General features: G+C 41.9%; 1 protein-coding gene and 1 long non-coding RNA gene across 4 annotated transcripts in view; one reads left to right on the plus strand and one right to left on the minus strand.

Annotated features, from left to right (window-relative positions):
- The window catches only part of AK5 (adenylate kinase 5), a 238211-nt gene that overhangs the window by 103455 nt on the left and 110295 nt on the right, over nt 1-24461 (plus strand). For all 3 annotated transcript variants that reach the window (XM_067726621.1, XM_067726620.1, XM_067726622.1), the window contains 2 exons: nt 12615-12705; nt 20321-20397. In XM_067726621.1, the coding sequence (XP_067582722.1) occupies nt 12615-12705; nt 20321-20397 (168 nt within the window). The remainder of the gene's footprint in view (nt 1-12614; nt 12706-20320; nt 20398-24461) is intronic.
- LOC137218892 (uncharacterized) overlaps nt 19745-24461 on the minus strand; it is a 110819-nt gene continuing 106102 nt past the window's right edge. Inside the window, exon 3 of the long non-coding RNA XR_010940909.1 lies at nt 19745-20033. This is a non-coding gene — a long non-coding RNA (uncharacterized lncRNA). The remainder of the gene's footprint in view (nt 20034-24461) is intronic.

Genomic DNA, 24461 nt, shown 5'->3' on the forward strand with positions numbered 1-24461 from the left:
CTTCCAATAGCTTGCAAGAGGTCTTGCAGGATGTGATAAATTTCCTAAATATCCTACAAAGTCACTTCATCATTTTGTAAAAGCTGGTATATTTGCCTTTGTTTTGTGTAATCAAAGCTGCCTTATTCTGAAGGTTGCATTTGAAATTGACATTAGTTTTGGTTTTCTCAGGCTCAGCTTTTTTGTCCTGAGGCTCTTAACAGATTCTCATTGGCTTTGGTCTCCACTGGCACGTCCCATGTGTACCACGTGGAATGCTGTCTATAAAATTTTGGAGAAATCTTTTGCTTTGCAAATACTATGCACCTTTTATACCTTAGGTAAGCTTACCACTTCCCAGCCCCTTTAGGAGGAAGTTCACCATGTCCACGATGGCAGAGATAAATCATAAAGAGAAGGAGACTTGGCTGGAGACAGCACAGAGGCTAATCACTTTTCAGAGGCTATGCTCATTTCATCTTTGAGGGAAGTCACACCTGCATAGAACAGAATCTCTCATTGCTGATATCTATGGGAGGCTAGACAGGATTTCTTCTAGGGTCTCAAGTGTATCTGAAAATGAAAAAGAGGAATAATTAAACAAAAATTAGCCTCAAACAAACAAAAGTGATGGAGAAGGTGAAGCAGGACACACATGTACAAGTTTCCATGGGATGAGATAGAGGCATATTCTGCATCTGTATCCCCTTTTTCACTCATCTTCATCCTCTCTAGCCACCCACCTCAGCTACTGCCTGAAAGATCTATCAATACCATACTTACCCAACAGAATCAACCCAGGGCTACACATGATCTGAATTTGCTGAGTGCAAGATTGCTTGAGTGATATGTGGCCAATGGAATTTCTAGATGACCCACTTCACAATTCAACAAATAAAATATAGATATTGTTTATGGATGACAAGTAATCTCTTTTTCTACATGTTGCTTCTAGTCAAAGGTCTAATGACTTTAGCAGAGGAATATGAAGAGTAACCATCCTTTTAGTTGAGTCAGCTAAAACCACATAAAGTCAGCATCAGAAGAATTTATAGGGCTTTTTTATCCATTTGCACATTAATTCCTCTCCTCTGTCCATGGACCTAAATATAAATCCTATTATTATAAATCTGATTTCCGTTCTCATAATTTTATTTTTCTTGCTTGCTTCATTTATATTTTTCCTAAAACTTGGAACAAAATAGCTGAATTATCCAAAGGGCCCAATGGCTATTAAATTGTTAAATAATCATCCATTCTTTTATTTAAATTACTTTTTACCATCAAATCATAGCCATCTTGTTAATAAGTTAATTACTCTGAAACAAAGACCAGATTGATTTTTTGGGAACTTGGTACTAACCACATTTTCACAAAGTACTAAACCTGGGGTTAGTGCATAAAGGAAAAAGTGAGGATGGTTGTTTAAATGGCTCTGAAATTGGAAATGACCTTAAAACTAAAAATACAGGGGAAAAAGACGTATACACACTACCATGTATAAAATTGATAGCTAGTGGGAACCTGCTGTATAGCACAGGGAGCTCAGCTCAGTGCTCTGTGGTGACCTAGATGGGTGGGATGGGGGGGGTGGGAGGGAGGTCCCAGAGGGAGGGGATATATGTATACATACAGCTGATTCACTTCGTTGCACAGCAGAAACTAACACAACATTGTAAAGCAACTACACTCCAATTAAAAAAAAAAAAAGAAATGAATGTGGGATAACTGACTGCATAGGATTTATTCTTCACAGAGCAAAGTAGCTTAGTTTTTTTTTTTTTTTTTTTTTTAGTAGCTTAGTTCTTAAGAGCACACGTGTAGTATGGTAAGACAGAAGTAAGACACACCTGAGCTCATACCCAAACCCTGTTCTTCACCAGTTTGACCTTAAATAAGTATTACCTCTCTGAGCTAACTATTTCCTTGGGAGAGTGACACCTCGGGTTGTTCTGGGTGTTATTGAGATGTTTACAAAGTACTTCACCTATTGCCTGGCAGATAGAAAGTGCTTAATAAATGGTAACTATTGTTATGCCCATGAACTCATCTGTCACTTTCCTGTGGACACAGCCCAGCACACAGTTAGTACATGCACATGCCCAGGGATTTCTGGTAGAGGAAGCAGCTACCAGATCAAAAACCCCAAGAAAGCCATCAAATAACTTCAGGAAGCAAGAAGGTGCATCACCACCCAATCCCTTCTCAGAAGGTGAATCCCCAAATTTTAAGGCAAAGTCACCTTCATTTTCTTCAAAGAAACTGTGGCTTTCATACCTTTATTCCTTGTCACTGAAAGAAATGCCCTTCCTTTCCTTTCTTCACTTCACTTAGTCTCACTTGTGCAGACTTTGACTCACAGATCAGCTTCTCCAGGAAACCTTCTCTGACCCTCCCCTAACCCCACACTGCCCACCTGCACAGTCCCAACTGTCCCCCAGGACACCCCATGTACACCCCATCAAGGCCCTTCTTGCACGGAACTGTTATTAATGATTTACTTATCAGTTTCTCAACATAGACCTTAAACTCCATGAGGGCAAAGGCACTGCCATATTTGACTGAATTAAATTAAATTATTTCCCCAAAGTCATACTTATAATACTTCTTGTCCATGTATCCAACAAGGGGAAACATTAGCATGATTCTTCTAAGAGCTATTTTATTATCCAGAACAATTGCTGGCTACTCAAATAAAATCTGTTTTCATCAGTGTTAAAGAAATTTTGCCATCCTAAAGAAATTTGTATAGAGAGACAACCTCTCAGTACTGGTAACATAGAAAGTGTGTACTAACTAAAAAGGAATTTGATTTAAAATCCTAAGTCTTTTTCTGCTTGTAAGCAACATGTTTCATCCTAAGGTCCCGTGTTGACATTGCAAGATACATTTCCCTTTGCTTTTCGTTTTCTGAGCTGATCTCTTTGATTCCACTTGATCTCCACTAAATCTCCCATGTAATTATGAACTGGCCACATTTGGCTAGGGTTGTTAAAGTCCACACCGCTGGTGAGATATTTTTAAAAATAAAAGAATGAAGCATCTCAACTGGGGGAAAAAAAAGGAAAGGAAAAAATTGGTAAAAGAAAGAAGGAGGCTGATCTTCCCAAGGCCTAAATTAGTCCCTAGTCACACATCTGGCGCTTTGGCAGCAGGTGGTTTTTTCAGGCTTCCAGGGTACCACTTAGGGCTCTACAGAGGAGACACTTGAGCACTAGAGAGAATGGAGCCTGTAATTATGAGAGGTACCAAATGTCACAGGAGGCTGAAATTTGACTTCTGAGACTCTTAACTAGTTTGAGTTTGCACGATTTCTTGGCAGAGGTTTAAATCTTTATGCCACCACCTTGTAGTTTTATAAAGTCTCAAATTGCTGGAATGCTGGGACGAGAGGGAAAAAAGAGAAAATAGGAAGGGAAAGGGTATTTTAATTCATTGAATTTTCTGGTTAACTGAGTCTGACAAGTATTTGTTGTCTAACTGCTGGGCTCAGCACCCTGCTAGGTGAAGTAGAGAAAATATAGGAACCACGTGATGTGATTCTTGTCTACAGTGAGTATATCTTGCCTATTTTCCTCCATTTTCTTCCTGTAACCTTTCTTTATCAAATCTTTTCAAAGTATTTTAATCCTTGTTTGTGCCTTAATAATTACAGAAAAGCTTACATGATTTAATCCTCTTTTCATGTATTTTCAGTACCCAGCGCATACCTAGGATAAAGTAGGTGCTTGATAAATCTTTACTGAGTTGAATTGCATCTTGTAGATCCATCCTGATCCTAAGACACATTCTAAAACTTTTCTTACCTGACAAAATCCACTGTATCAACCTATTTGCTGGGCTGCAGATCTATTTCTTTAATTAACTTCGGAGTGAGAAACAACACATCATTTAGTAGTATCATCTTAAAAATATATTAAATCCGTTCACATGTACTAAAATAGGGTTTTTTTTCAGCTACACCTCCATTAGACTAATTACAGTTTCGATCTCTGGTTGGGGAACTAAGATTCTGCAAGCCACGCGGTACGGCCAAAAACAAAATGAGTTCCCTGGCCTAGTGGTTAGGCTTCCGTGGTTTCACTGACAAGAGCCCGGGTTCAATCCCCGGTCAGGGAACTGAGGCCACAAGCCTCAAGGCAAGGCCAAAAAGAATAAAAAGGATACCTATGCCCTTTATATATATGCTTTCTGTGGCAACTTAATTTTACTTCACTTTTTTTTCCAGCTTGAGATATAATTGACATATTACATTGTATAAGTTTCAGATATACAATGAGATGATTTGATACACATATATGTTGTGAAATGATTCCCATGATAAGGTTGTTAACACACCCATCACCTCACATGATTACAGTGTGTGTGTGTGTGTGTATGTGTGTGTGTGGTGAGAACATTTAAGATCTACTCTCTTAGCAGCTTTCTAGTATATGATACAGTATTGTTAACTATAGTCACCATGTTGGATATTGGGTCCACAGCATTTATTCATCTTATAATGGAAATGTGTACCCTTTGACTGACATCTCCCCATTTCCTCCACCCCTTAGGCCCTGGCAACCACCATTCTACTCTCTTGTTTCTGGAGTTTGGCGTTTTTTTAAGATGCCACATGGAGCAACTTAACCTGAAAATTGTCCTCTCCTAGTGCCAACAGATCCATGAGCAGAATATTGAGCACTTGATATCGGTTCATTATCTGGACATTGCTCAGTTTGAGGCTGTCTGCTCTAGGGCTCTACTTTAGCCTGCAAAGTATTAAAAATCAACTACTGTAGCCACATACCATTCAGCTCAAAAATTGTTCCAGACCCAGTTTCCACCACCAACTTGGATTCTTTACGCTTTGACTCTTCCCAGCAACCGTCTGCAAGTCCTGAGACCTAGTCTCTCCCCTCTTATTGCAGGCGGTCTGGCTTTGGATCCCCCATCCCCTAATGAGACAACCCAGAGTAAGGAGCTCTGGGAAAGGAGTCTGGAATGTTGCCGCCCAGTCAGGGGCAGGGCTGAAGCCCTGGCTGGGATGTAAGGAGGAGCAGCTGAGCCAAGGCTGTGCCTCAGGTGCTGGGGGATAGGGAACCCCTGGGGCAAAACCAGAGCAGCGTCCACAGGAAGTGCTAGACTGAAAATGGACCCAGACCAGAAATCTACTCTCCAACCCCAGAGAGGCTCTTAGAAGGAGGGCAGGCCTACTCTTTCTTTGATCACTGAGGAAGGATTGAGTGGTAATGAGAGGAGAAAAACAGAATCCACGCTAGATGACTTCAGTCCTCTTAACACACTAAAGGACAGGGTTGTTTAAGTTGTAGAAGGCTACTGGGGAAGGTACAACTAGAGTCAACAGTAGACAAACAGGATGGAGGAGCAGTAGCCAGCTTCCCTGTGAAATTGATAACTTTAAGCTAAAGACCGCGAGAGAGAGCTCTGTTTGGAGTTGGGACATCTTCTGCCTCTTGCGGTCAGCTTTGCCTGTCCTTGCTTCTTCTGACGCTCCTGGCCAGCCTGCAGAGAGGTTCTTCTGCCAACAGACACATCCATCTGGCAGGGTACACATGTTATACAGAGAAATAAAATCACCTACTATCTCAAAATGGAAAACAAGATCAAGAATATTTGAGTATATCACATCTGGACCTGGCTTTGCTTGGCTTCAGTCTGTCCTGAGAGTTCTCCTTTAGGGCTTTAATTCTGGTTTGTTCTGCAAGAGCCCAGCTAAGATCTGTGGCTGCCCCATGGAGCTGAGACCTGATCCTAACAGCCTTGGCCGTTCGATGTAGACAGATCTGGATTCAGATCCTGGTTCCACCACCTACATGATTTGGCTTTCCCAGACAGAATGTTGTCCCTACCCACCCCACCCCCAACCAGACCTACTTCGATGCTTCTCTTCAAATTTTGTGTTTAATTATGAAGCTTTAGAAAGACAGTTCTGCAGAATAATATAAACTGTGATTACTCCATAGCTCATAACTACAGATTTCACTCCCGGGACCATAAGTTTTTTTAATGATCACTATTTTAGTACAAACTCCAATTTTTGTTGGAGGAAAACAAAGTACTGTAAAGAGGACACCAACCAATCAGTTCTTTAGAAGGAAGTCTCGAGACATATAAAAGAAAAGATTTGAAGGGCCAGTGTTTTGCATGTTGAAGGGTCTCCAGTAGCAAATGATGAAAACCATCTGGTAGAGAGCATACTTAATTGAAATCCCTTGCAGGAAACCAGGGAGAAGTAAAATGTTGAAGAAGCTGGTATGATGCTCAGAGAAGGATACTTATGGGATATATAAAACTGAGACAATACTAATAACAGAGCCAATTTATTTCCTTTTCAAATGTTGAAGCAGAGAAAATACAGGAGACAGAGCTAAGTTTAATGAAAGTGGAATCTAGAAAGACTGAACTGTTATCCTCCCTTTCGAGTCCTTTTAGCATATTTTATACACCTAACATTCCCAGCTAGCAGAGCTAAGAATACAGAATGCCTTGTCTCTGTGGAGAAGATCTGGGCAGCCTCTTGCAGTCTGCAAATCAGAGCCAAAAGAAAACAAACAAGAGCTCATTTCTGCCATTAAAATTGCAAACTGTTTTGCTTCCCTGGTGGCGCAGTGGTTGAGAGTCCGCCTGCTAATGCAGGGGACGCGGGTTCGTGCCCCGGTCCGGGAGGATCCCACATGCCGCGGAGCGGCTGGGGCTGTGGGCCATGGCAGCTGGGCCTGCGTGTCCGGAGCCTGTGCTCCGCAACAGGAGAGGCCACAGCAGTGAGAGGCCCGCATAACTGCAAAAAAAAAAAAAAGAAAAAATTGCAAACCGTCATTGTTGCTTTCTCCTCAGATGGTGCCTAATTCTGCTCAATCTACTATAATTTCCTTTCCTAATCTAGATATATTTTGTATGATTTTGAAAGCTGTTACAACATTTGTTATTCAACTTAAAACATGTTGTGAGTGAACTGGGGAATTTGGTAAGCATCTCATTTTGAAATTTCCAATTGACCTCCCCAGCCCTCTTACATTAAATGACATAAAACAATCATGCAGACCGTGTCCTCTGCGAGTTCTTTCCCTCAGAATAAGAAAAGAGGTTTGTTAAGATTGCTAGATATTAAACAACAATCACCAAAAAGATAAAGGGCCCACCTAATCACAGAATTTCAGAGCTGGGAACAACCTCGGACATCATCTGGCCTAGTGGCATACAGTTACATCTGCCCCCAAAGCTTGTTTCTGACCCACGAGATCTATAGAAACTGTTATTTCTAGAACCTTCATCACCCTATACCTATGCTACCCCTGCAGTATTATCACTTCTACTATCCTCTGTATTTTGAAGTTTACAGCACGGGTTCTTGCAGGTCAAAATCAGAGAGAGAGAGAGAGAGAGAGAAGGAAGGGAGGGAGGGAGGGAGGGAGGGAGGGAGGGAGAAAGGAAAGAAAGGAGATCATTGCTACTTGAGTTTCAAAACACTATTTAGAAACCCCAAAACTGAGAATGCTTTGGTGTAGATGAGGGTCTCTCAACTTCAGCACTATTGACATTTTAGACTGGATAATTCTCCGTTGTGAGAGGGCTGTCCTGTGTACTGTAAGGTAGTTAGCAGCGTCCCTAGACAATAGCCTCCCCCCTTCCAGTTGCGACAACCAAAAATATCTATCAGCATTGCCAAATATTGGGGCAGGGGTGGGAGGGGTGGACACAATTATTCCTGGTTGAGAACCACGGATGTGTATGGTTTGTGCAAAAACAGATAGTAAGTAAAAAGTCTGATGATTGAAAAGCCACATCTCCACTCACCATACACACAACCTCTCCAACACTGAATGTTACCAATTTGTAAAGGTCTTTGTCCGTTAAGTGGCAGTTGTCCTGATAGTACCCAATCAGAGTGCTCTCCAAGGTCCGGATGCCACATAATTTGCCAAGCGACTAGAGACAAGAGTCCCATGCTAGTCTTGGAGCTGTCAAAGTGGGATGTTACAGAAAATAAGAAAGACGAGGTTAAATTCTGTGGTCCTGATGCAAGAGTCAGTGGGCTTCAACAACATCTCTATAATCCCAGAGTTGAGTTGGCTGTGTGGGTGTCATCTTCCTTCCTTGGGGCTCCTTGTTCGTAGTCCAATCACTTAAGAGTGGTCAGTTGAAGAATCTACCTAGGACATAGTAGATACTCAGCAAATATTTGTTGAATGCTTTCATGAATGATGTTTTACTTTTTGCATTTTGCCTTTTGGATTGGACAATTAAGTACTTTAGTCTGCCAGAGCTAAACATATCCTTGTTCAAATCGGTTGGAGGATAGAATATCTCCTAGAAAATCTCAAAGTCAGTTGTATTCCTTATTACACAATCCCCAACTTTAAAAAAAAAATAAGTGTATGCATGTGTGTGTGTGTGTGTGTAGCATACACATGCCTTGTTCAAAGTACAGAAGCAATCAAAGGTCTATAGAACATACTCCCTCAGCCTTAAGGAGGAAAAAGAAGGACTGCAGTTATGCCAGGCTCTGTATTGGGTATTGAATACACCATCTCTTTAGTCCTCACAATAATCACATTGTATGGGGCTTCCCTGGTGGCACAGTGGTTGAGAGTCCGCCTGCCGATGCAGGGGACACAGGTTCGTGCCCCAGTCCGGGAAGATCCCACAAGCTGCAGAGTGGCGGGGCCCGTGAGCCATGGCCACTGAGCCTACGTGTCCGGAGCCTGTGCTCTGCAACGGGAGAGGCCACAGCAGTGAGAGGCCCGCGTACCGCAAAATAATAATAATAATAATAATAATCGCATTGTATATATGCTAAGAACAGGGAAATAAGTTGTTCAAGATCAGACTGCTGCTACAGGGAAAGCAGAAATTCAAATCAAGCTCTGGTTGAGTTTTAAGCTGCCTAAACCAGTTTACAAGCTTCCCCTGACTCACTTGGCCCATGTGCCCTGGGCCTCGGTCACTTGTTGAATGGAGAGCTGTCCACCGATGCCCTGCCTTCCGGCATGGCTGACAGACCCAGCCAGCCTCTTAAGGATGAAGGCTGGGCTTCATCGTCCCCAGCCTGGTGGGAGCCTGTGCAGAGATGGCTCCCAGGCTCAACCAGACCATACCTGTAGGGGGTTGGGCACCTTCCAGCACTTCTAGATCCAGATTTTTTGCCACTCCCTGGGGCATGGGATCTGGCTTCCCAGGGGCTGCCCCGGGGTCTAGGAAACACAACCAAGAGGTGGGGGGACTTAACTCTTCATAAGGAAAACTTGGACCAGTGGAAGCAGGAAACTGAAAAGACAGCATATAAATGCCTGTCCCTACCTCCCTCCTCAGACTGTTCTGAGATGTACTGGTTCCGTTTAGCCTTTCTGGAGACCAGCTGTGACTTTGTGAAGCTGGGGACAAGATCAGTAACATGCCACCTTACATTTGCTTTGCTTCCTTCTCTGTCTCACTTCCCTTTTTCTTTCAAACTTAACTGCCCTGGGATTACTTGCATACGCGCGCCCCCAATAAAGTGTTAACCTATAAGTTTTGCCTTAGGTTCTGTTTTCTGGGGAACTACGGCTAAAACATAAGCTTATGCTTTTTTATTTATAAAATTATTTGCTGCCACCCATCTTTCAAAAGCCCAAGAAAAAAATAAAAACAAACCCCCCTTAGTAGAACTTACCCGTTACTGATGATAGCTTACAGACATTTTGAAAGAAAAAAACCAGCCATGGTCTATGGGTGTGGGAAGCAGTGCATAAAGGTGGCACTAATCTTGCCTTGGTGGTCCCCTCGTATCTGCCCTAACCACCATCTGCTTATCTCACCCTTGCGTTTAGACAGAAGGGCTGTTAACACTCATTTGAGCAGCAGGGCTATATTTGTCTGACTATGATGATCACATGTAGTCTGATAGGATGGAAAGTGTCAGTCATCCTAAGTGCAAGTCCTACTTCTCCTGCTTCTCAGCTGTTTGACTTGAGAAAGTCATAATATCTGAGTAGGTATTTCCTCACCTGTAAAATAGAAACAAAACAATCTGCCTCACCTTTCCCGTGGGCTGATGTGACATAGTGAAAGTACTTTAAAGCACCATACGATGAGCTTTAACTGTGTAAGGGGAGATTAGGTAATAACTTTTTAATTTGGGCTTCTAAATTCCTCTCACTAAAAATAATGAAGCACTTCAGTAGGAAAATATAAAGGAATAAATCACTTAAATCTTTTCAAATATCTTCAAGATAATAATTAAGGTTAAAAACCAAGATGGGGGCTTCCCTGGTGACGCAGTGGTTGAGAGTCCGCCCTGCCAATGCAGTAGACGCGAGTTCATGCCCCGGTCTGGGAGGATCCCACATGCCGTGGAGTGGCTGGGCCCGTGAGCCATGGCCGCTGAGCCTGCACGTCCGGAGCCTGTGCTCCGCAACGGGAGAGGCCACAACAGTAAGAGGCCTGCGTACCGAAAAAAAAAAAAAAAAAAAAAACCCAAGATGAAATAAAAGAGACTGTATTTTCCCTCCCATGAAACAAACAAAAATAAATAAACAGAAAATATATATTTAAAAAAAAACAATTTTAAGACACTGGACATCAGACAATGAGGTGATTCCCTGAGAGAAAGGAAACAAATATGATGGGCCCTGTGATTGTCCCCAGCTTATTACTGGAGACTTTCCAGCTACAGTGCAGGGAGAAGGAAGCCTTGTGGAGATGGGTAGACTCCAAGAGTTGAGGAAATGGAGCTGAGAGTGCAAGAGACCCAAGGTGGCTGGACTGCAGAGGACAGAGTACCAGAGATGCACAGAGAGAGAACTCTGGAGATCTGCAGAGGGTTCCCCTCCAGCATCCAGCAGAGTACTAATCAGGGCATGCATATGAGCAAACTGCCCAAGGCTGAGGGAAAAACCACCCAAAAGGATCAGCAGAAACAGTAGCTGGGGCTCACACCAGCCTGAGAAGAGTGCCTGTTTCCACAGCCAGACTGGAAAATCCCTTAATTCACAAGGAAACGTGTAGAGTACTTCAAAGTGTCTTGCCGCAACAGGGCGGAATAATTAACCCTAAACTAAACACTGCTCTGGTCCAGTCCAACAAATCTTAAACACAAGATCTGAAAGGATCAAGTTGTTTCCAAGTAACTAAACTGCATTCCAGAATGAAGCTCAAGAATATAGAAATACAAAAACACCTATCATCCAACATGGTCAAATTGTCAATGCCCAGCATCCAGTAAAAAACTACCAGGCATGCAAAGAAACAGGAAAATATGCCCCATAATAATGGGGGAAATCAGTGAAAACCAACTCAGTTGTAGGAATCAGTAGAGAAGGATATTAGACGTTATAATTGTAGTTCATGTGTTTAAAACCTTAAATAGAGACATAGATATTTTTAAAGACTCAAATCAAACATCTATGGATAAAAACTACAATGTCCAAGATGAAACATACCCAGGATGGAATTAATAGTATATCCATACAATGGAATACTACTCAGCAATGAAAAGGAATAAACTTGATAAATCTCAAAATAATTGTGGAGAGTGAAAGAATCCAGACAAAAATATTTCATGTTGTACAATTCCTTTTACATGAAATTCTAGAAGATGCAAAGTAATCTCTAGTCACAGAAAACATATCAATGATTACCTGATGGGGGGGTGGGGCAGGAGGAAGGGATTCCCAAGGGGCACCAGGGAACTTTGGGGGGAGGTGATGGAGATGTTCACTATTTTGATTTTTATGATGGTTTCACAGGTGTATACAGATGTCAAAGCTTACCGTTTCGTACACTTTAAATATATGCAGTTTATTGTATATCAGTTATAACTCAGTAAGCCTATTTTAAAAAAACAAAGAGACAAAAGTGTATTTCTAAAAAGCACTGAGGGACTTCCCTGGTGGTCCAGTGGCTAAGACTCCACACACCCAGTGCAGGGGGCCCCGGTTCAATCCCTGGTCAAGGAACTAGATCTCACATGCTGCAACTAAAGACCCCGCACGCAGCAATGAAGATCCCACGTGCTGCAACTAAGACCCAGCACAGCCAAATAAATAAATATTTAAAAACCACTGAACAACTTGGGAAATAGGGGATTTATAAATGTAACCACATTTTTAATATTTAAAATTTTGTAAATTTTAGAGAATGGTAAAATATTTGAATTCATAATTTTTGTTACATCTAAACCGATAGTGTCTGTAGACTATACCTATAGGATAGCATCTATAGTATTTGTATAGTAGCTAAAATTTGGTTTGAGGGGTCTCTTTTTTCTTTTGTTAACAATAAATTAGAAAATCTATCCCCATGTTGTTTAGAAATATTTTTTCATGAAGGAGGCGGCGGCAGGGAAGATTTCAAAACAAAACTAAGGAGCCAGAAAAGCACAAGTTATGGGTTTTTCCAAAGCTTGTTTTAGAAATTAAGAAAATTCTACTCAATTTTCTTAACCGTTAGTGACTGTACACTTACTCCCTAACACCCCTCTCTGTTTGATATGAGGTCCGGGCTTGAAAAACCCTCTAAATATCTGATTAAAGACTCAGTTCCTGTTGTCCTGCTTCATTAGAGATACAGTTGTGTGATGCATGTTCATTATATTTTGGAATGAATTAATTGATGTATCCTCACGTTCCCAACGTGTCTGTCCTGATTTCTCCCAGTTTGATGCCGACCGAGACGAGGATGAGGTGTTCTATGACATCAGCATGGCAGTTGACAGCAAGTTATTTCCAAACAAAGAGGCTGCAGCAGGTAAGTCACTGTGTCCTTTGGGCTACAGTATACCCTGATCCCCTGCCAAGCGTCTAGGGCTTTGTAGTAAGGTTGGAGCTCAACAAACTGCCGTAAGGTCGTAAGCATGATGTTGTCCTCAGGTCTTTACAACTTCTGGTGTAAAAATAAAGGCACTGGGCTTCCCTGGTGGCGCAGTGGTTGGGAGTCCGCCTGCCTGATGCAGGGGACGCAGGTTCGTGCCCCGGTCCGGGAGGATCCCACATGCCAAGGAGCGGCTGGGCCCGTGGGCCATGGCCGCTGGGCCTGCGTGTCCGGAGCCTGTGCTCCGCGACGGGAGGGGCCACAACAGTGAGAGGCCCGCATACCGCAAAAAAAAAAAAAATAAAATAAAGGCACAAAACGACATAGAAAAGAGCCATACATCTGGCTCTTAACAGTTACTGCCTTTCTTCCAGTCATTGAAAGTGCAAATTAGCAGGCAGTCACAATGTAGCAAAGGACCTCTGTTACTATAATTTTATAATGATCTAACCCACAATTTGTGCAACAATAAAAGTTACAGTTTCTCCAGAACTCCCTAACTCATACCTGTCTCTCCTGTGCCACCTGGGAAATGCCTCCTCTTTGGTGTGATAGCTGCTCCCATCCCGACCCACAGCCCCTGTTGTGGCTCTGCCCCTTGTCTTCCTATGTCTAGAAGTTTGACGTTGGACAATCGTGCAGGATAATCATACCCCTTTAAGTAGGCGGTACTCACATTTCTGTCCTTGACCCTTCTCTCACTCTCTTTTACTCTTTCTCTGGGTCAGCTCCTTGTCCGTACTGGTTTCAACCATCAATTCTACATGGATGACTCTCAAGTCTTTCTCAGTCCTCACCTTTCTTCTCAGTTATGGCCTCAGTGAATAAAGACCAAAAGTTCCGGGCTGTAAAGGAAAAGGCTAAACACCTAAAAGTTTGAAGCCGTATTTGAAGCTCACTGCAAGTAGGTTTGAAGAAAGAGTTTTTTAAAAGGCAGTAGTCTTTCTGGACAGACCCGCAGAGCACAGACAGCTGACGTAAACTCGCCTGCCTCATTTTCCAGTGATATTTACAGAAAGATGGCCTATTGCAGGGCAAGAGGGAGTGTTGTTGAGAAGCATGTAAGATCATGTAAACAGAAGTACCACTGCTCTGAAAACTGCTGACACCTGTGCTTTTATTTTAATGTTTCATTTAGAACATTCATTTAGACCTCTAATAACAAATATCTGTCGGCTAGATACCCTCAGTTTCCAAACAGCGGAGCAGAGGAGAAGATTTAAGCGGCCCCTTCTTTAGAACTCCCAGCACTTTATGGCTCTCAAGTAGCATTGCTCCAAAGTAGCCTCGTCCTATAGTGATGTAGCTGGGCTGGCTTGTGTGCAATTCAGTAAACTGTGTCTTTGTCCTCTTCATGTCCCCTTGGTAGAGTGCACAGTGCCTGGCCCATAGCAGAGGCTTCCAGGAGACCACTCCTTCTTCTCTACAACTCCGAGCTTATGAACAGAGGGGTCTGTGCTCACAGCCTCAACTCCCCCTAGATCCCTTCCACTTCCAAGACCCCTGAAAACTGGGTTCTGCTCCAGCCTTAAAGTAAACTTGTTCTATCTGTAACAGCCCTGGTGAGCCTGCACCAGCAGGTGAAATCTCCCAGCTTGTAAATGTTGGTCAATTAAACAAGCCATGTCAGTGGCCTCTGCTCTGTGACACGGCAGCCCCCAGGTTTTCTCCCGTGGCTCTTCCCTTCTCCTGAATCCTCTCTCTGCAGTATCTCAGCTGCCCCACTGCTCCCATATCACCTCCACATGAATAGCTTTAAATTCCTTTCAATTTTTTACATAAAAATTGTATATGTTTAAGATATACTACACGATGATTTGATTTGTGAAATGATTACTACAGTCCAACTAATTAACATACTTCATCTTCATATAGTTACCATTCTTCTGTGTTTGATGAATGAGCATCTGAAACATATTCTCTTAGCAATTTTCCAGTATTCAATACATATGAACTGTCGTCACCTTGCTGTGCATTGGATCTCTAGGCATATTCTTCCTACGTAACTGCAACTTTGTACCCTTTGGTCAAAATCTCCCCACTTCCCCCACCTGCGTGTCTGTGGCAACCACCATTCTACTCTCTGCCTCTATGTATTTGACTTTTTTAGGTTCCACATGCAAGGGAGATCACGCAGTTTTTCTCTTTTAAGAGAGCCAGGCAAAAGTGTCCCTGCCCTCACTCCTCACACCGATCATGGATCGTCGTTCCTCAGAGACACCTTGGGAGTCCAGGCCTCCTTCACTATCCCTAGTGAACTCATCGAAGCCTTTGTCATTCCTGGCCCGGCCCGTCTGTCTGTTAGGAATCCTGTTGCTGCCATGGGGATCCTCCCAGAATGCAGCCCCCTGACAAAAACCAAAACAAAGCAAAACCTTCCATGACTTTCCTGCAGGCTGAGCACCAGGGCTCTTACCGTGACAAAAATATCCTTAGCTTTCCTGCAGTGGTCATGTCCCCGTCAGAGCGTCACCTCTCCCCTCCCTCACACCAGCTTCCTCCAGCACCTGAATGCCTCAGGTACCTTCCCGCCTCTGGCCATTTGCACAAAGTACTTGGAACCACCTATCTCCATTTGCATCCCTCTGCTCTCTCACCCCTTCATCTGGTCCTTCATCTGGCAGGGTCCTGCTTTGTATCTCAGTTTAAATGTGATTTCCTCAAGGAAACGTTCTCAGACCCCATCCCAGACTACATCCCTGTGTGGCGCTCTGCCCTTTACCTTCAGGGCATTCATCGCAACTGTGATTATATAATTAGGTATAGGATTGTTTGTTAAAACTCTATTTCCTTTACAAGAGTGCAAGACTTCATGAGGACAGGGTATACGTGAGCGTTGGTTTGAAACCCGGGATGAATCTCATGCGAGATGCCACATTAGCCCTTTCTCTTCTAGCTGGCCACCTCAGCTGGGCTACTCACCTGGGCCCATCAACTCACAGCCACACCAAATTTCCTTTGGCTCCAGAGCAGAGTGTGCATTCCCTTGCCTCCAGGCCAGAGAATGCCAGTCCATGAACCTCTGTACCCTGTCTGTGGTGTTTCCTCCTCCATGGAGCCCTCCAGTAATACTTCTAGCAGTCATCTGCCTACATCACTCAGTGTCTCTGGGCTTCAGTGTCCCCATCTATAAGGAAAGAATATTAGCGCTACCTCATAGGACAGTTGTGAAGAGTAAACGGCTTATGTGTATAAAGCATGCGGCTGTCCCGTTTAAAAGGTTAAGTATATGTTAGTATCTTTGCTGAGGATTTGAGGGGTCGCAGGGAGAGACCACATCTTATGCAGCACAGCCTTTCCCCATTTTCCTAGGTTGACTTTTACCCTATTCTCCCTCTCTTCCTCCCTTCCCCCACCGCTGTCATGGAGTAACTAAAAAAAAAGAAAATCCCCCCTTCTCTTCTCACCCAGAACAGTCCCCCAACACCCAGTTCCCTCGAGGAGCTTCCTTCTAGTCTCAAATACTGCCAGGATATTTTTTTTCCAAAGAAATACAATGCCCTTCTTCAAAGGAATTCTAACACAAACTGCTACTAACACTTCCAAGCCTGTTGGAATTAGAGCTGGATTCTCCGTGCCTAATGCCTAAGGCGCTTAGGAGGGATTTAATGTTCAAAGAGCAAATGGAGCGAATGATTAAGATTGAGATCCACACCACTGTAACGCAATTATACTCCAGTAAAGATGCTAAAAAAAAAAAAAAGATTGAGATCCACAAAAGTGAAACGTAACTGTCCTTTTATCCATTTTTCAGTCATTCAGCATATATGTATCGAATGCATAGAATTTCTAAGTTTTGTTCTTAGATTCAGAGAAGAAATACAACCCCACCTAAAGCTGCTGACGGTTTAGCAGAAGAGACAGGAGACGGGAGAGACCGCTTTCCTCAGACGGGGCAGGAGAAATGTGAGAGGAGCTTTATCTGCAGACGCCCTTCACCGTGCAGGAAACCCCGCCTTGCAGGAGTCTCCCTCTATCTGGTACTCCAAGTGGGAGGAGGGCCTTCCTCAAACTTCAGATCGAAGATCCACTAGGAGGAAACAAGTCTTTACCAGTGTCCCAGAAGGCAGTATGGTTAGCCTTCCTGTACCTCTGAAGCCAATTTGTCATCGTCCCACTTAAATTTAAGGAAACAACCTGAAAATATTTCCGAAGACCATTCAATGTCTAAAACTAGTGACACTGAGTGCCCCCTGTGGGGTTCTATTTCAGCTCATACCTTTCTCTGTTATCTATGGGAAGGATACTTTTAAATCTGAAAAGAAATCAAGAAGTTCAAAATAGGGGGAAACGAAAGCCATACCATCACTTTTGCAAAAGGTCCTAATTTTGCTGTCTTCTTTGAGTAACAAGATCATTGCAGTTGTTTTATGTGTTAAATTATCCAATGAAAGATGGCAAAAATGTGTACATATGGTTATATTTACCTCCCTATTTTGTATGTCAAGCCTTAGACTGTTATTAAAGGTCCCATTTTCAGCAAACCAAGCAACCAATACTAAAAGAAAATGAAAGCTATTCAATCATTATCTGAGCTGATAATGACATCCTCTGTCTATGCCTTCTATGATCTATTAGTACTGTTGCCAAGAGCAACAGCACGTCAAGAAATTCCACCCCTTGATGATACAATAAAATTTCTGTTCAAAACATTTTATTAGGAAAGCCAATCTCTTCTTCCTTATGAGCAGAAGTTGCTTTTTAAACAAAGACCTCTTCATTCTACCATCGCTGAAGATAGTTTTCTAATAATCTTTTTCCATTTTCAAATATTAATGTGTAATATCTCTGTTAACTGGGTTGTCTAAGAGTCCTTCACATTTTACTTTATTAAAACGACCAAAAGAATAGTTTCTAATTAAATAAGTAGGACACAGGAACTGAAACAGCTATATGTTTAATGAGCCTTTGTGTTCAGATCACGTTGCTCGCTGCACATGAATCACTCTAAATTCTAAGGGGAGGGTATCATCTGAGTATCTATCACCACTAGTCAATGGTGAATAATATCCGTATTGCGGAAGTAGCAAAAGCTAGTTAAAATTGGCATTGCCTTCAACGGTGCTGTCAATAGCAGCCACCTTGACTGTCACAGGCTGGAGTGACACCTCTTTATTCCACTTTCTATTCTCCCCTTTCCGCAGCCACCCAGTGACCCACTTCATCATCGGCCATTCACTGTTCCTATTTTCTCAGAATGTAGAAGAGATAGCACACTCCTCCAGGGTCCTCCCCTATAGAGCACTGTAATGAAAGATCGTGTTTATAAAGCCATTCGGATTTTGCCTGCTTACAACTTGGAGTCAGTAGGCTATGTTAGAAATGGGAGCAGTGACTTCTGTCTTTGATCTCAGTCACTTTCTGCATGACCTTGGCCAAGATATATAACTCCTCCACAGCTCATTTTCCTCTTTTCTAAAGTGACAGGGTAGGATTCTATGAAATATTAAATTCTAAAATGTCCATGATCTTAAAATGGGAAAATGTACGTTTTACTTCTGACATCTTTACTGTCTCCCAACACATAAGGGCAAAATGGTCTTCCAACTGGGTTCTGAGACATCAGGTAGTTTGGCCCTAAGGTACACCTTTTATTTATAAGGTACACCTTATAAATAAAAGTATTTATCTGAAAAAGACTTAAAACACAGAGACAGAAAAATTACAAGTATATAATCCTTCTACTTAAAAAATTATATATAAAATTAAAAATGTTTCCATATCACCCCTCTAGTCTCACTTTATTAATAGTCCTCCTAACTCCATTCTACAAGCACCTCATTAACACTGTGTTGCCATGGGCATCACCAAGAATTGTGCAGTACACATTTATGCAACTATACATGGTAGCTCTACAGTTAGTTACTTTTCCAAAATGGTTTGATGGGTCAAGCATCTCCATTTTGAAAGCCTTTACTGTACTTAAAAAAAAATTTTTTTTTAATTACAAACACAATAAACAATGGTGTTACTGCTTAGTACTTAGTCGATTTGATAATGGGTTAGTACTTAGTCAATTTGGTGAACAGCAGGGGTAATGATGAGAAGAGTAGAAATGACAAAAGACTGTTTAGGGACACACCTTGATTCTTTTTCTGGAAGAAAGTATGGAAGCAGCATCTCTGGGAGAGGTCCATATCTGAGAAGTGTGTGAGATGCTTGACATCTTTTTGAAGATTCATCTTCATTAAACATTACTCATTGCGTATTCTGAACAAGAGTTATTCGGCAAGGGCAAGTTTACAATGAAGCGTGGAGTGGTTGGTTTCTTCACAGGGTGCCTGGCTTTTTATGGACAGCACTGAATTCTGTCTTTCTGGCTAGTTAGGTAATATATATTTCCCAGCAAGAAAGAGTCATTAGATGAGGACGATGAATCAATTGTGCTTCAGGAGTCCCATTAAGAAAATTACTGGTTTAAGTGTGAGCCTTGGGGATTAATGGGAAGGTAATTCAGTGTAACCTGTAGCACCTAGGGGGAAAAAACTCTATATTAATACATTAAGTTAACCTGATTTTTCTCACCTTCGGGGACTAAGGTGACCCAAAGGCTAGAGGAAAAACTTCTCAGGTTCTCATGGAGTGAGCAAATGCAGCCCTTCTTTTCCTGGAAACCCCTTGCTCTACTCTCACTCTGTACTTTGCTCCTGGTGTTCCTTCTTCCTCAGCCACCATGGCACACCCTTAAACCACTTCTCCTCCTGGACCACCCGTATTCACCCTCACAGTTTAGACTCACAAACTATTTCCTTGTGAAGAATCCCACCCCCATCATCTCCTCCACTACTAATCAGAATTAGTCTTTCTTTTTGGTTTCTGAACCTTGCTGTTGATAAATTCATCTCCTCCACAAGATCATTGTCTTCTTAAGGGCACAGACAGTGTCTAGGTATCTGTGTTACCAAACCGTACTTGAGTCTACTCCCCCACATGCAGTAAAACCAGTCTACTGACACCGGGTTGTGGTGAAGGAAAGTGCAGCATTTATTGAAGGGTGACCAACAAGGAGTTCAGAAGAGCTAGTGCTCAAAAAGCCCAAATTCTCTGTGGGTTTCAACAAATTATTTTTAAAAGCCAGGTGAGGGAGAAGTGTCCCAGGGTATGTGATCAGCTCGTGCACAGCTCTCTGATTGGTTGATGGTGAGGTAACTGGGCGGTGTCACAGGGGTTAACATTCTCAATCCTTAGGCACTAGTAGATCTGGGAGCTAGGTGTTCATGATCGTCATGTAGTTAATTTCTTCCATTTGGTGGTGGTTTTAACCTCTGTAAAACAATGCAGGAAATGTGCATCAGATACTGTTATCTAGGTACTTCAGAGAGGAGCTAAAGCAGAGGATATGGGGGAGGGGGGTCTGTCCTGGGAAGGCCCCATAGGGTCCTGCTCTGTTACATCTGCATTTTCCATCTGCAGGCCAAACAGTGCCTGGCAGATGGGAAGAGTCTGGAAATATTTGTAAATAAGACAATATGGAAACTTGGTGGGCGTTTGTTTGCCTCAGAAATGTACACGGATGGCCTCCATCAGGTAATCTTTGTTTTCCTGATCTTAGGTTCAAGTGACCTTGATCCTTCGATGCTGTTGGACACTGGAGAGATCACTGATACAGGATCTGATTATGAAGATCAGGTACTTAGAATCTAAAAATATTTCTCTATTTAAATGTTTCTAATTTTAGTCTTTATAAATGTTTCATGAAAATTAGAATTACGAATCATTCTGTGAAATGTTTACAGAGAACTAAAATAATCTATTCCATGATAAATCATACAGCTTTTATACATTAACTTTGGCGCTTTAACCCTCCCTTATCCACAGATTCAAAGTGGCAATTAATTGAGGAAAGATTTGTGGTCAAAAGTTACATGAGATAGAAGTGAAGTTACATGAGGTTCTCTTGGCCAAGAATTTGCCTGTGTCTCTAGCCCTTCCCTGTAATAAGCCCACGGTATTTACTAAGCATTGGTTACCGGTTCAGGGCTCTGCTTTTCTCTTTCTAACCTTTGAAAGAGACTGATGACCAAGGACAACACAGCCAAGATATTAATATATTTTCTATTTGAATAAAACCAAAGAAATTTATCTGGGTCATTTTTTTCTCAGAAGAAGAACTCTTCCTCCTGCTCTATTTGAATGATCCAAAATAGTTGGCAAATGATCCCAGTCTCTAATTAGGCCTTATTTTTTAAAAAGCATCATGTCTGAAATTTCCTTCCACCTCCCATCAGTGCTCCTCTGTGGTGGCTGAAAGCCAAGTGAGCATGTTCTTCTGGAATTGTTTTCCCCCCATTTTCAGCTAATATGTATAACAAATAAAGGGGATAGATCTGACCAGTGTCCAAATGTAATGGCTGTCTCTCTGTTTCATATACATATTCAGAAGCTATTTTCACAAGCATTATGTTTCTTCCCTTATATCACAAAGCAAGGAGAAGATATTGACAAGTATTTAAAATATTTTTTAGCATATATTAAGCACTTCATACATACTAAACATTGTGCTAAGTTCCTTAACTTGACTATTGTACTAATTCCTCACAACATCTCTAGGAAATAGGAATTATTATCTTTATTTTATAATTAAGAGAATTAAGACTCCAAGAATAATTTGCCCACAGTTACGCAAATAGTTTCACAGTGGGGAAGTGAACTCAGGGCACCTTCCTTAACACCTGCACTCTGCCACCCTCATCCTCACCTCCAAAGACAGGCCATTCAGTGGTGCCTTTCTGGAGCCTTTTCAGTTGCTAACTCTTAAGACCCCAGCAAGGGCAAATGCCAGACAACCACTGTGAAGGGTGAGCTCACCATCCAAAATGACAGACCGCACCAAGGAATGAACCGTAGCAAGAAATCCAGCTGATTAAACAAATGGAAGGGTTCACACTCCAAGGACTGGGGATAACAGAAAAGCCTGAAAGAAATCTTAATCTGGGAATATTTAAAATATCCAAGGAGATAAAGGGAAGATTAGAAACCATGAAACAAGTACAGGAAAGAATGGAAAGGAAGAAGCAGGAAGGAATAGGGAGGAAGAAATAGAAATTCTAGGCACAAAAAATATATTGTCATTGCAATAAAAATTCAATTAACGGTTGAAGAGTAGACTAGATACAGCTAAAAAGAGACAGTGATAGGGGTGGGGGGTGGGATGAATTGGGAGATTGGGATTGACATATATACACTAATATATATAAAAGAGATAACTAATAAGAACCTGCCACACAGTACAGGGAACTCCACTTCACTGTACGGTAGAAACTAACACAACATTGTAAAACAACTATACCCCGATAAAAAAAGAGAGAGACAGACAATGATAGAGCTGAGGAAATTTCCTTCAAATGAAACAGAGAGCTAAATCATTGTCAAAGAAAGAACTTAGGAGACACTGAGGACAGAATGATTGGGTCAACATATTCTAACAGGAGTTCCAGGAGGATAAAATGGAGTGGATGGGGCAGAGCTGCATTTTAACAGATAATGGTTGAGAACTTTAAAGAGGTGAGAAAAAACAAGTCCCCAGATTGAAGAAGCACATCCAGTCCTGAGCAGGAAAAAAAAATCCTCGCCTATTCTTTTTCCATTTAGTTCCTCAACAAATATTAATAGAGCACCTACTATGTGCCAGGTACCATTTAGGCACTTGGAATATCTAATTGTATAAAACAGGCAAGGATCTTCCATACAGGTGGGGAAGACAGATAGTAACCAATAAACATAATATATTAGTAAATTCTCTAGATTGTTAAGTGCTATGAGAAGAAAAAAAAAGTAGAACACGGTAGGAGGGTTAGGAATGCTGGTTTGGGGGGGCAGATTACAGTATTAAACAGGAGAGTCAATATTAACTAGGACGGCCTCATTAAAGAGGTGAGATTTGAGCAAAGACTTGGCATATAATGTAAAACATCTAGAGCACAGAGGACAAAAATAAAATATTAAAAGTGAAAAGGCATTACCTATAAAGGAACAGCAATTTGGGGGACAGAAGATTAAATGAAGCAAGGGCTTGCATTTATTGAGTACTTACTGTAAGCCAGACACTGTGTTTTATGGTTTACATGCATTATTGCTAATCTTTACAGTACCTCAAGAAGGTAGCTCTGTTTATCCCCAATTTACAGCTCAGGAAACTGGAGCTCATAGAGGTTAAATGACCTCTCAAGACCAAACAGCTAACAAGCAGTTGAGTCAGGAATCAAACTATGATCACCCCAACACCAAAATCTAGTTTATGCTTTCACACTCCAAATAAAGCCATTATCAAGGTCACTGGTAATCTATCACCAATTCCAGTTAACACTTTTTTTTTTTAATAAATTAATTTATTTATTTTTGGCTGCATTGGGTCTTCCTTGCTGCTCACGGGCTTCCTCTAGTTGCGGCGAGCTAGGGCTACTCTTCGCTGCAGTGTGCGGGCTTCTCACTGCGGTGGCTTCTCTTGTTGCTGAGCGCGGGCTCTAGGCCCACGGGCTTCAGTAGTTGTGGCTCGCAGACTCTAGAGTGTAGGCTCAGTAGTTGTGGCGCATGGGCTTAGTTGCTCCACAGCATGTGGGATCTTCCCAGACCAGGGCTCAAACCCGTGTCCCCTGCATTGGCAGGCGGACTCTTTTTTTCTTTTTTTTAGTATTAGTTGTTTTTTGTTTGTTTGTTTGTTTATACTGTAGGTTCTTATTAGTCATCAATTTTATACACATCAGTGTATACATGTCAATTCCAATAGCCCAATTCAGCACACCACCATCCCCACCCCACCATGTTTTTCCCTACTTGGTGTCCCTACATTTGTTCTCTACATCTGTGTCTCAACTTCTGCCCTGCAAACCGGTTCATCTGTACCATATTTCTAGGTACCACATATGTGCGTTAATATACGATATTTGTTTTCTCTTTCTGACTTACTTCACTCTGTATAACAGTCTCTAGATCTACCCAAGTCTCAACAAATGACTCAATTTCATTCCTTTTTATGGCTGAGTAATATTCCATTGTATATATGTACCACAACTTCTTTATCCATTCATCTGTCGATGGGCATTTAGGTTGCTTCCATGACCTGACTATTGTAAATAATGCTGCAATGAACATTGGGGTGCATGTGTCTTTCTGAATTATGGTTTTTGCTGGGTATATGCCCTGTAGTGGGATTGCTGGATCACATGGTAATTCTATTTTTAGTTTTTTAAGGAACCTCCATACTGTCCTCCATAGTGGCTGTATCAATTTACATTCCCACCAACAGTGCAAGAGGGTTCCCTTTTCTCCACACCCTCTCCAGCATTTGTTGTTTGTAGATTTTCTGATGATGCCCATTCTAACCGGTGTGAGGTGATACCTCATTGTAGTTTTGATTTGCATTTCTCTAATAATTAGTGATGTTGAGCAACTTTTCATGTGCTTCTTGACCATCTGTATGTCTTCTTTGGAGAAATGTCTATTTAGATCTTCTGCCGATTTTTGGATTGAGTTGTTTCTTTCTTTAATATTGAGCTGCATGAGCTGTTTATATATTTTGGAGATTAATCCTTTGTCCATTGATTCATTTGCAAATATTTTCTCCCATTCTGAGGGTTGTCTTTTCGTCTTCTTTATGGTTTCCTTTGCTGTGCAAAAGCTTTGAAGTTTTGTTAGGTCCCATTTGTTTATTTTTGGTTTTATTTCCATTACTCTAGGAAGTGGATCAAAAAAGA

This window comes from Pseudorca crassidens, chromosome 2 (genome assembly GCF_039906515.1).
Source record: "Pseudorca crassidens isolate mPseCra1 chromosome 2, mPseCra1.hap1, whole genome shotgun sequence".
Taxonomy (NCBI): Eukaryota; Metazoa; Chordata; class Mammalia; order Artiodactyla; family Delphinidae; genus Pseudorca; species Pseudorca crassidens.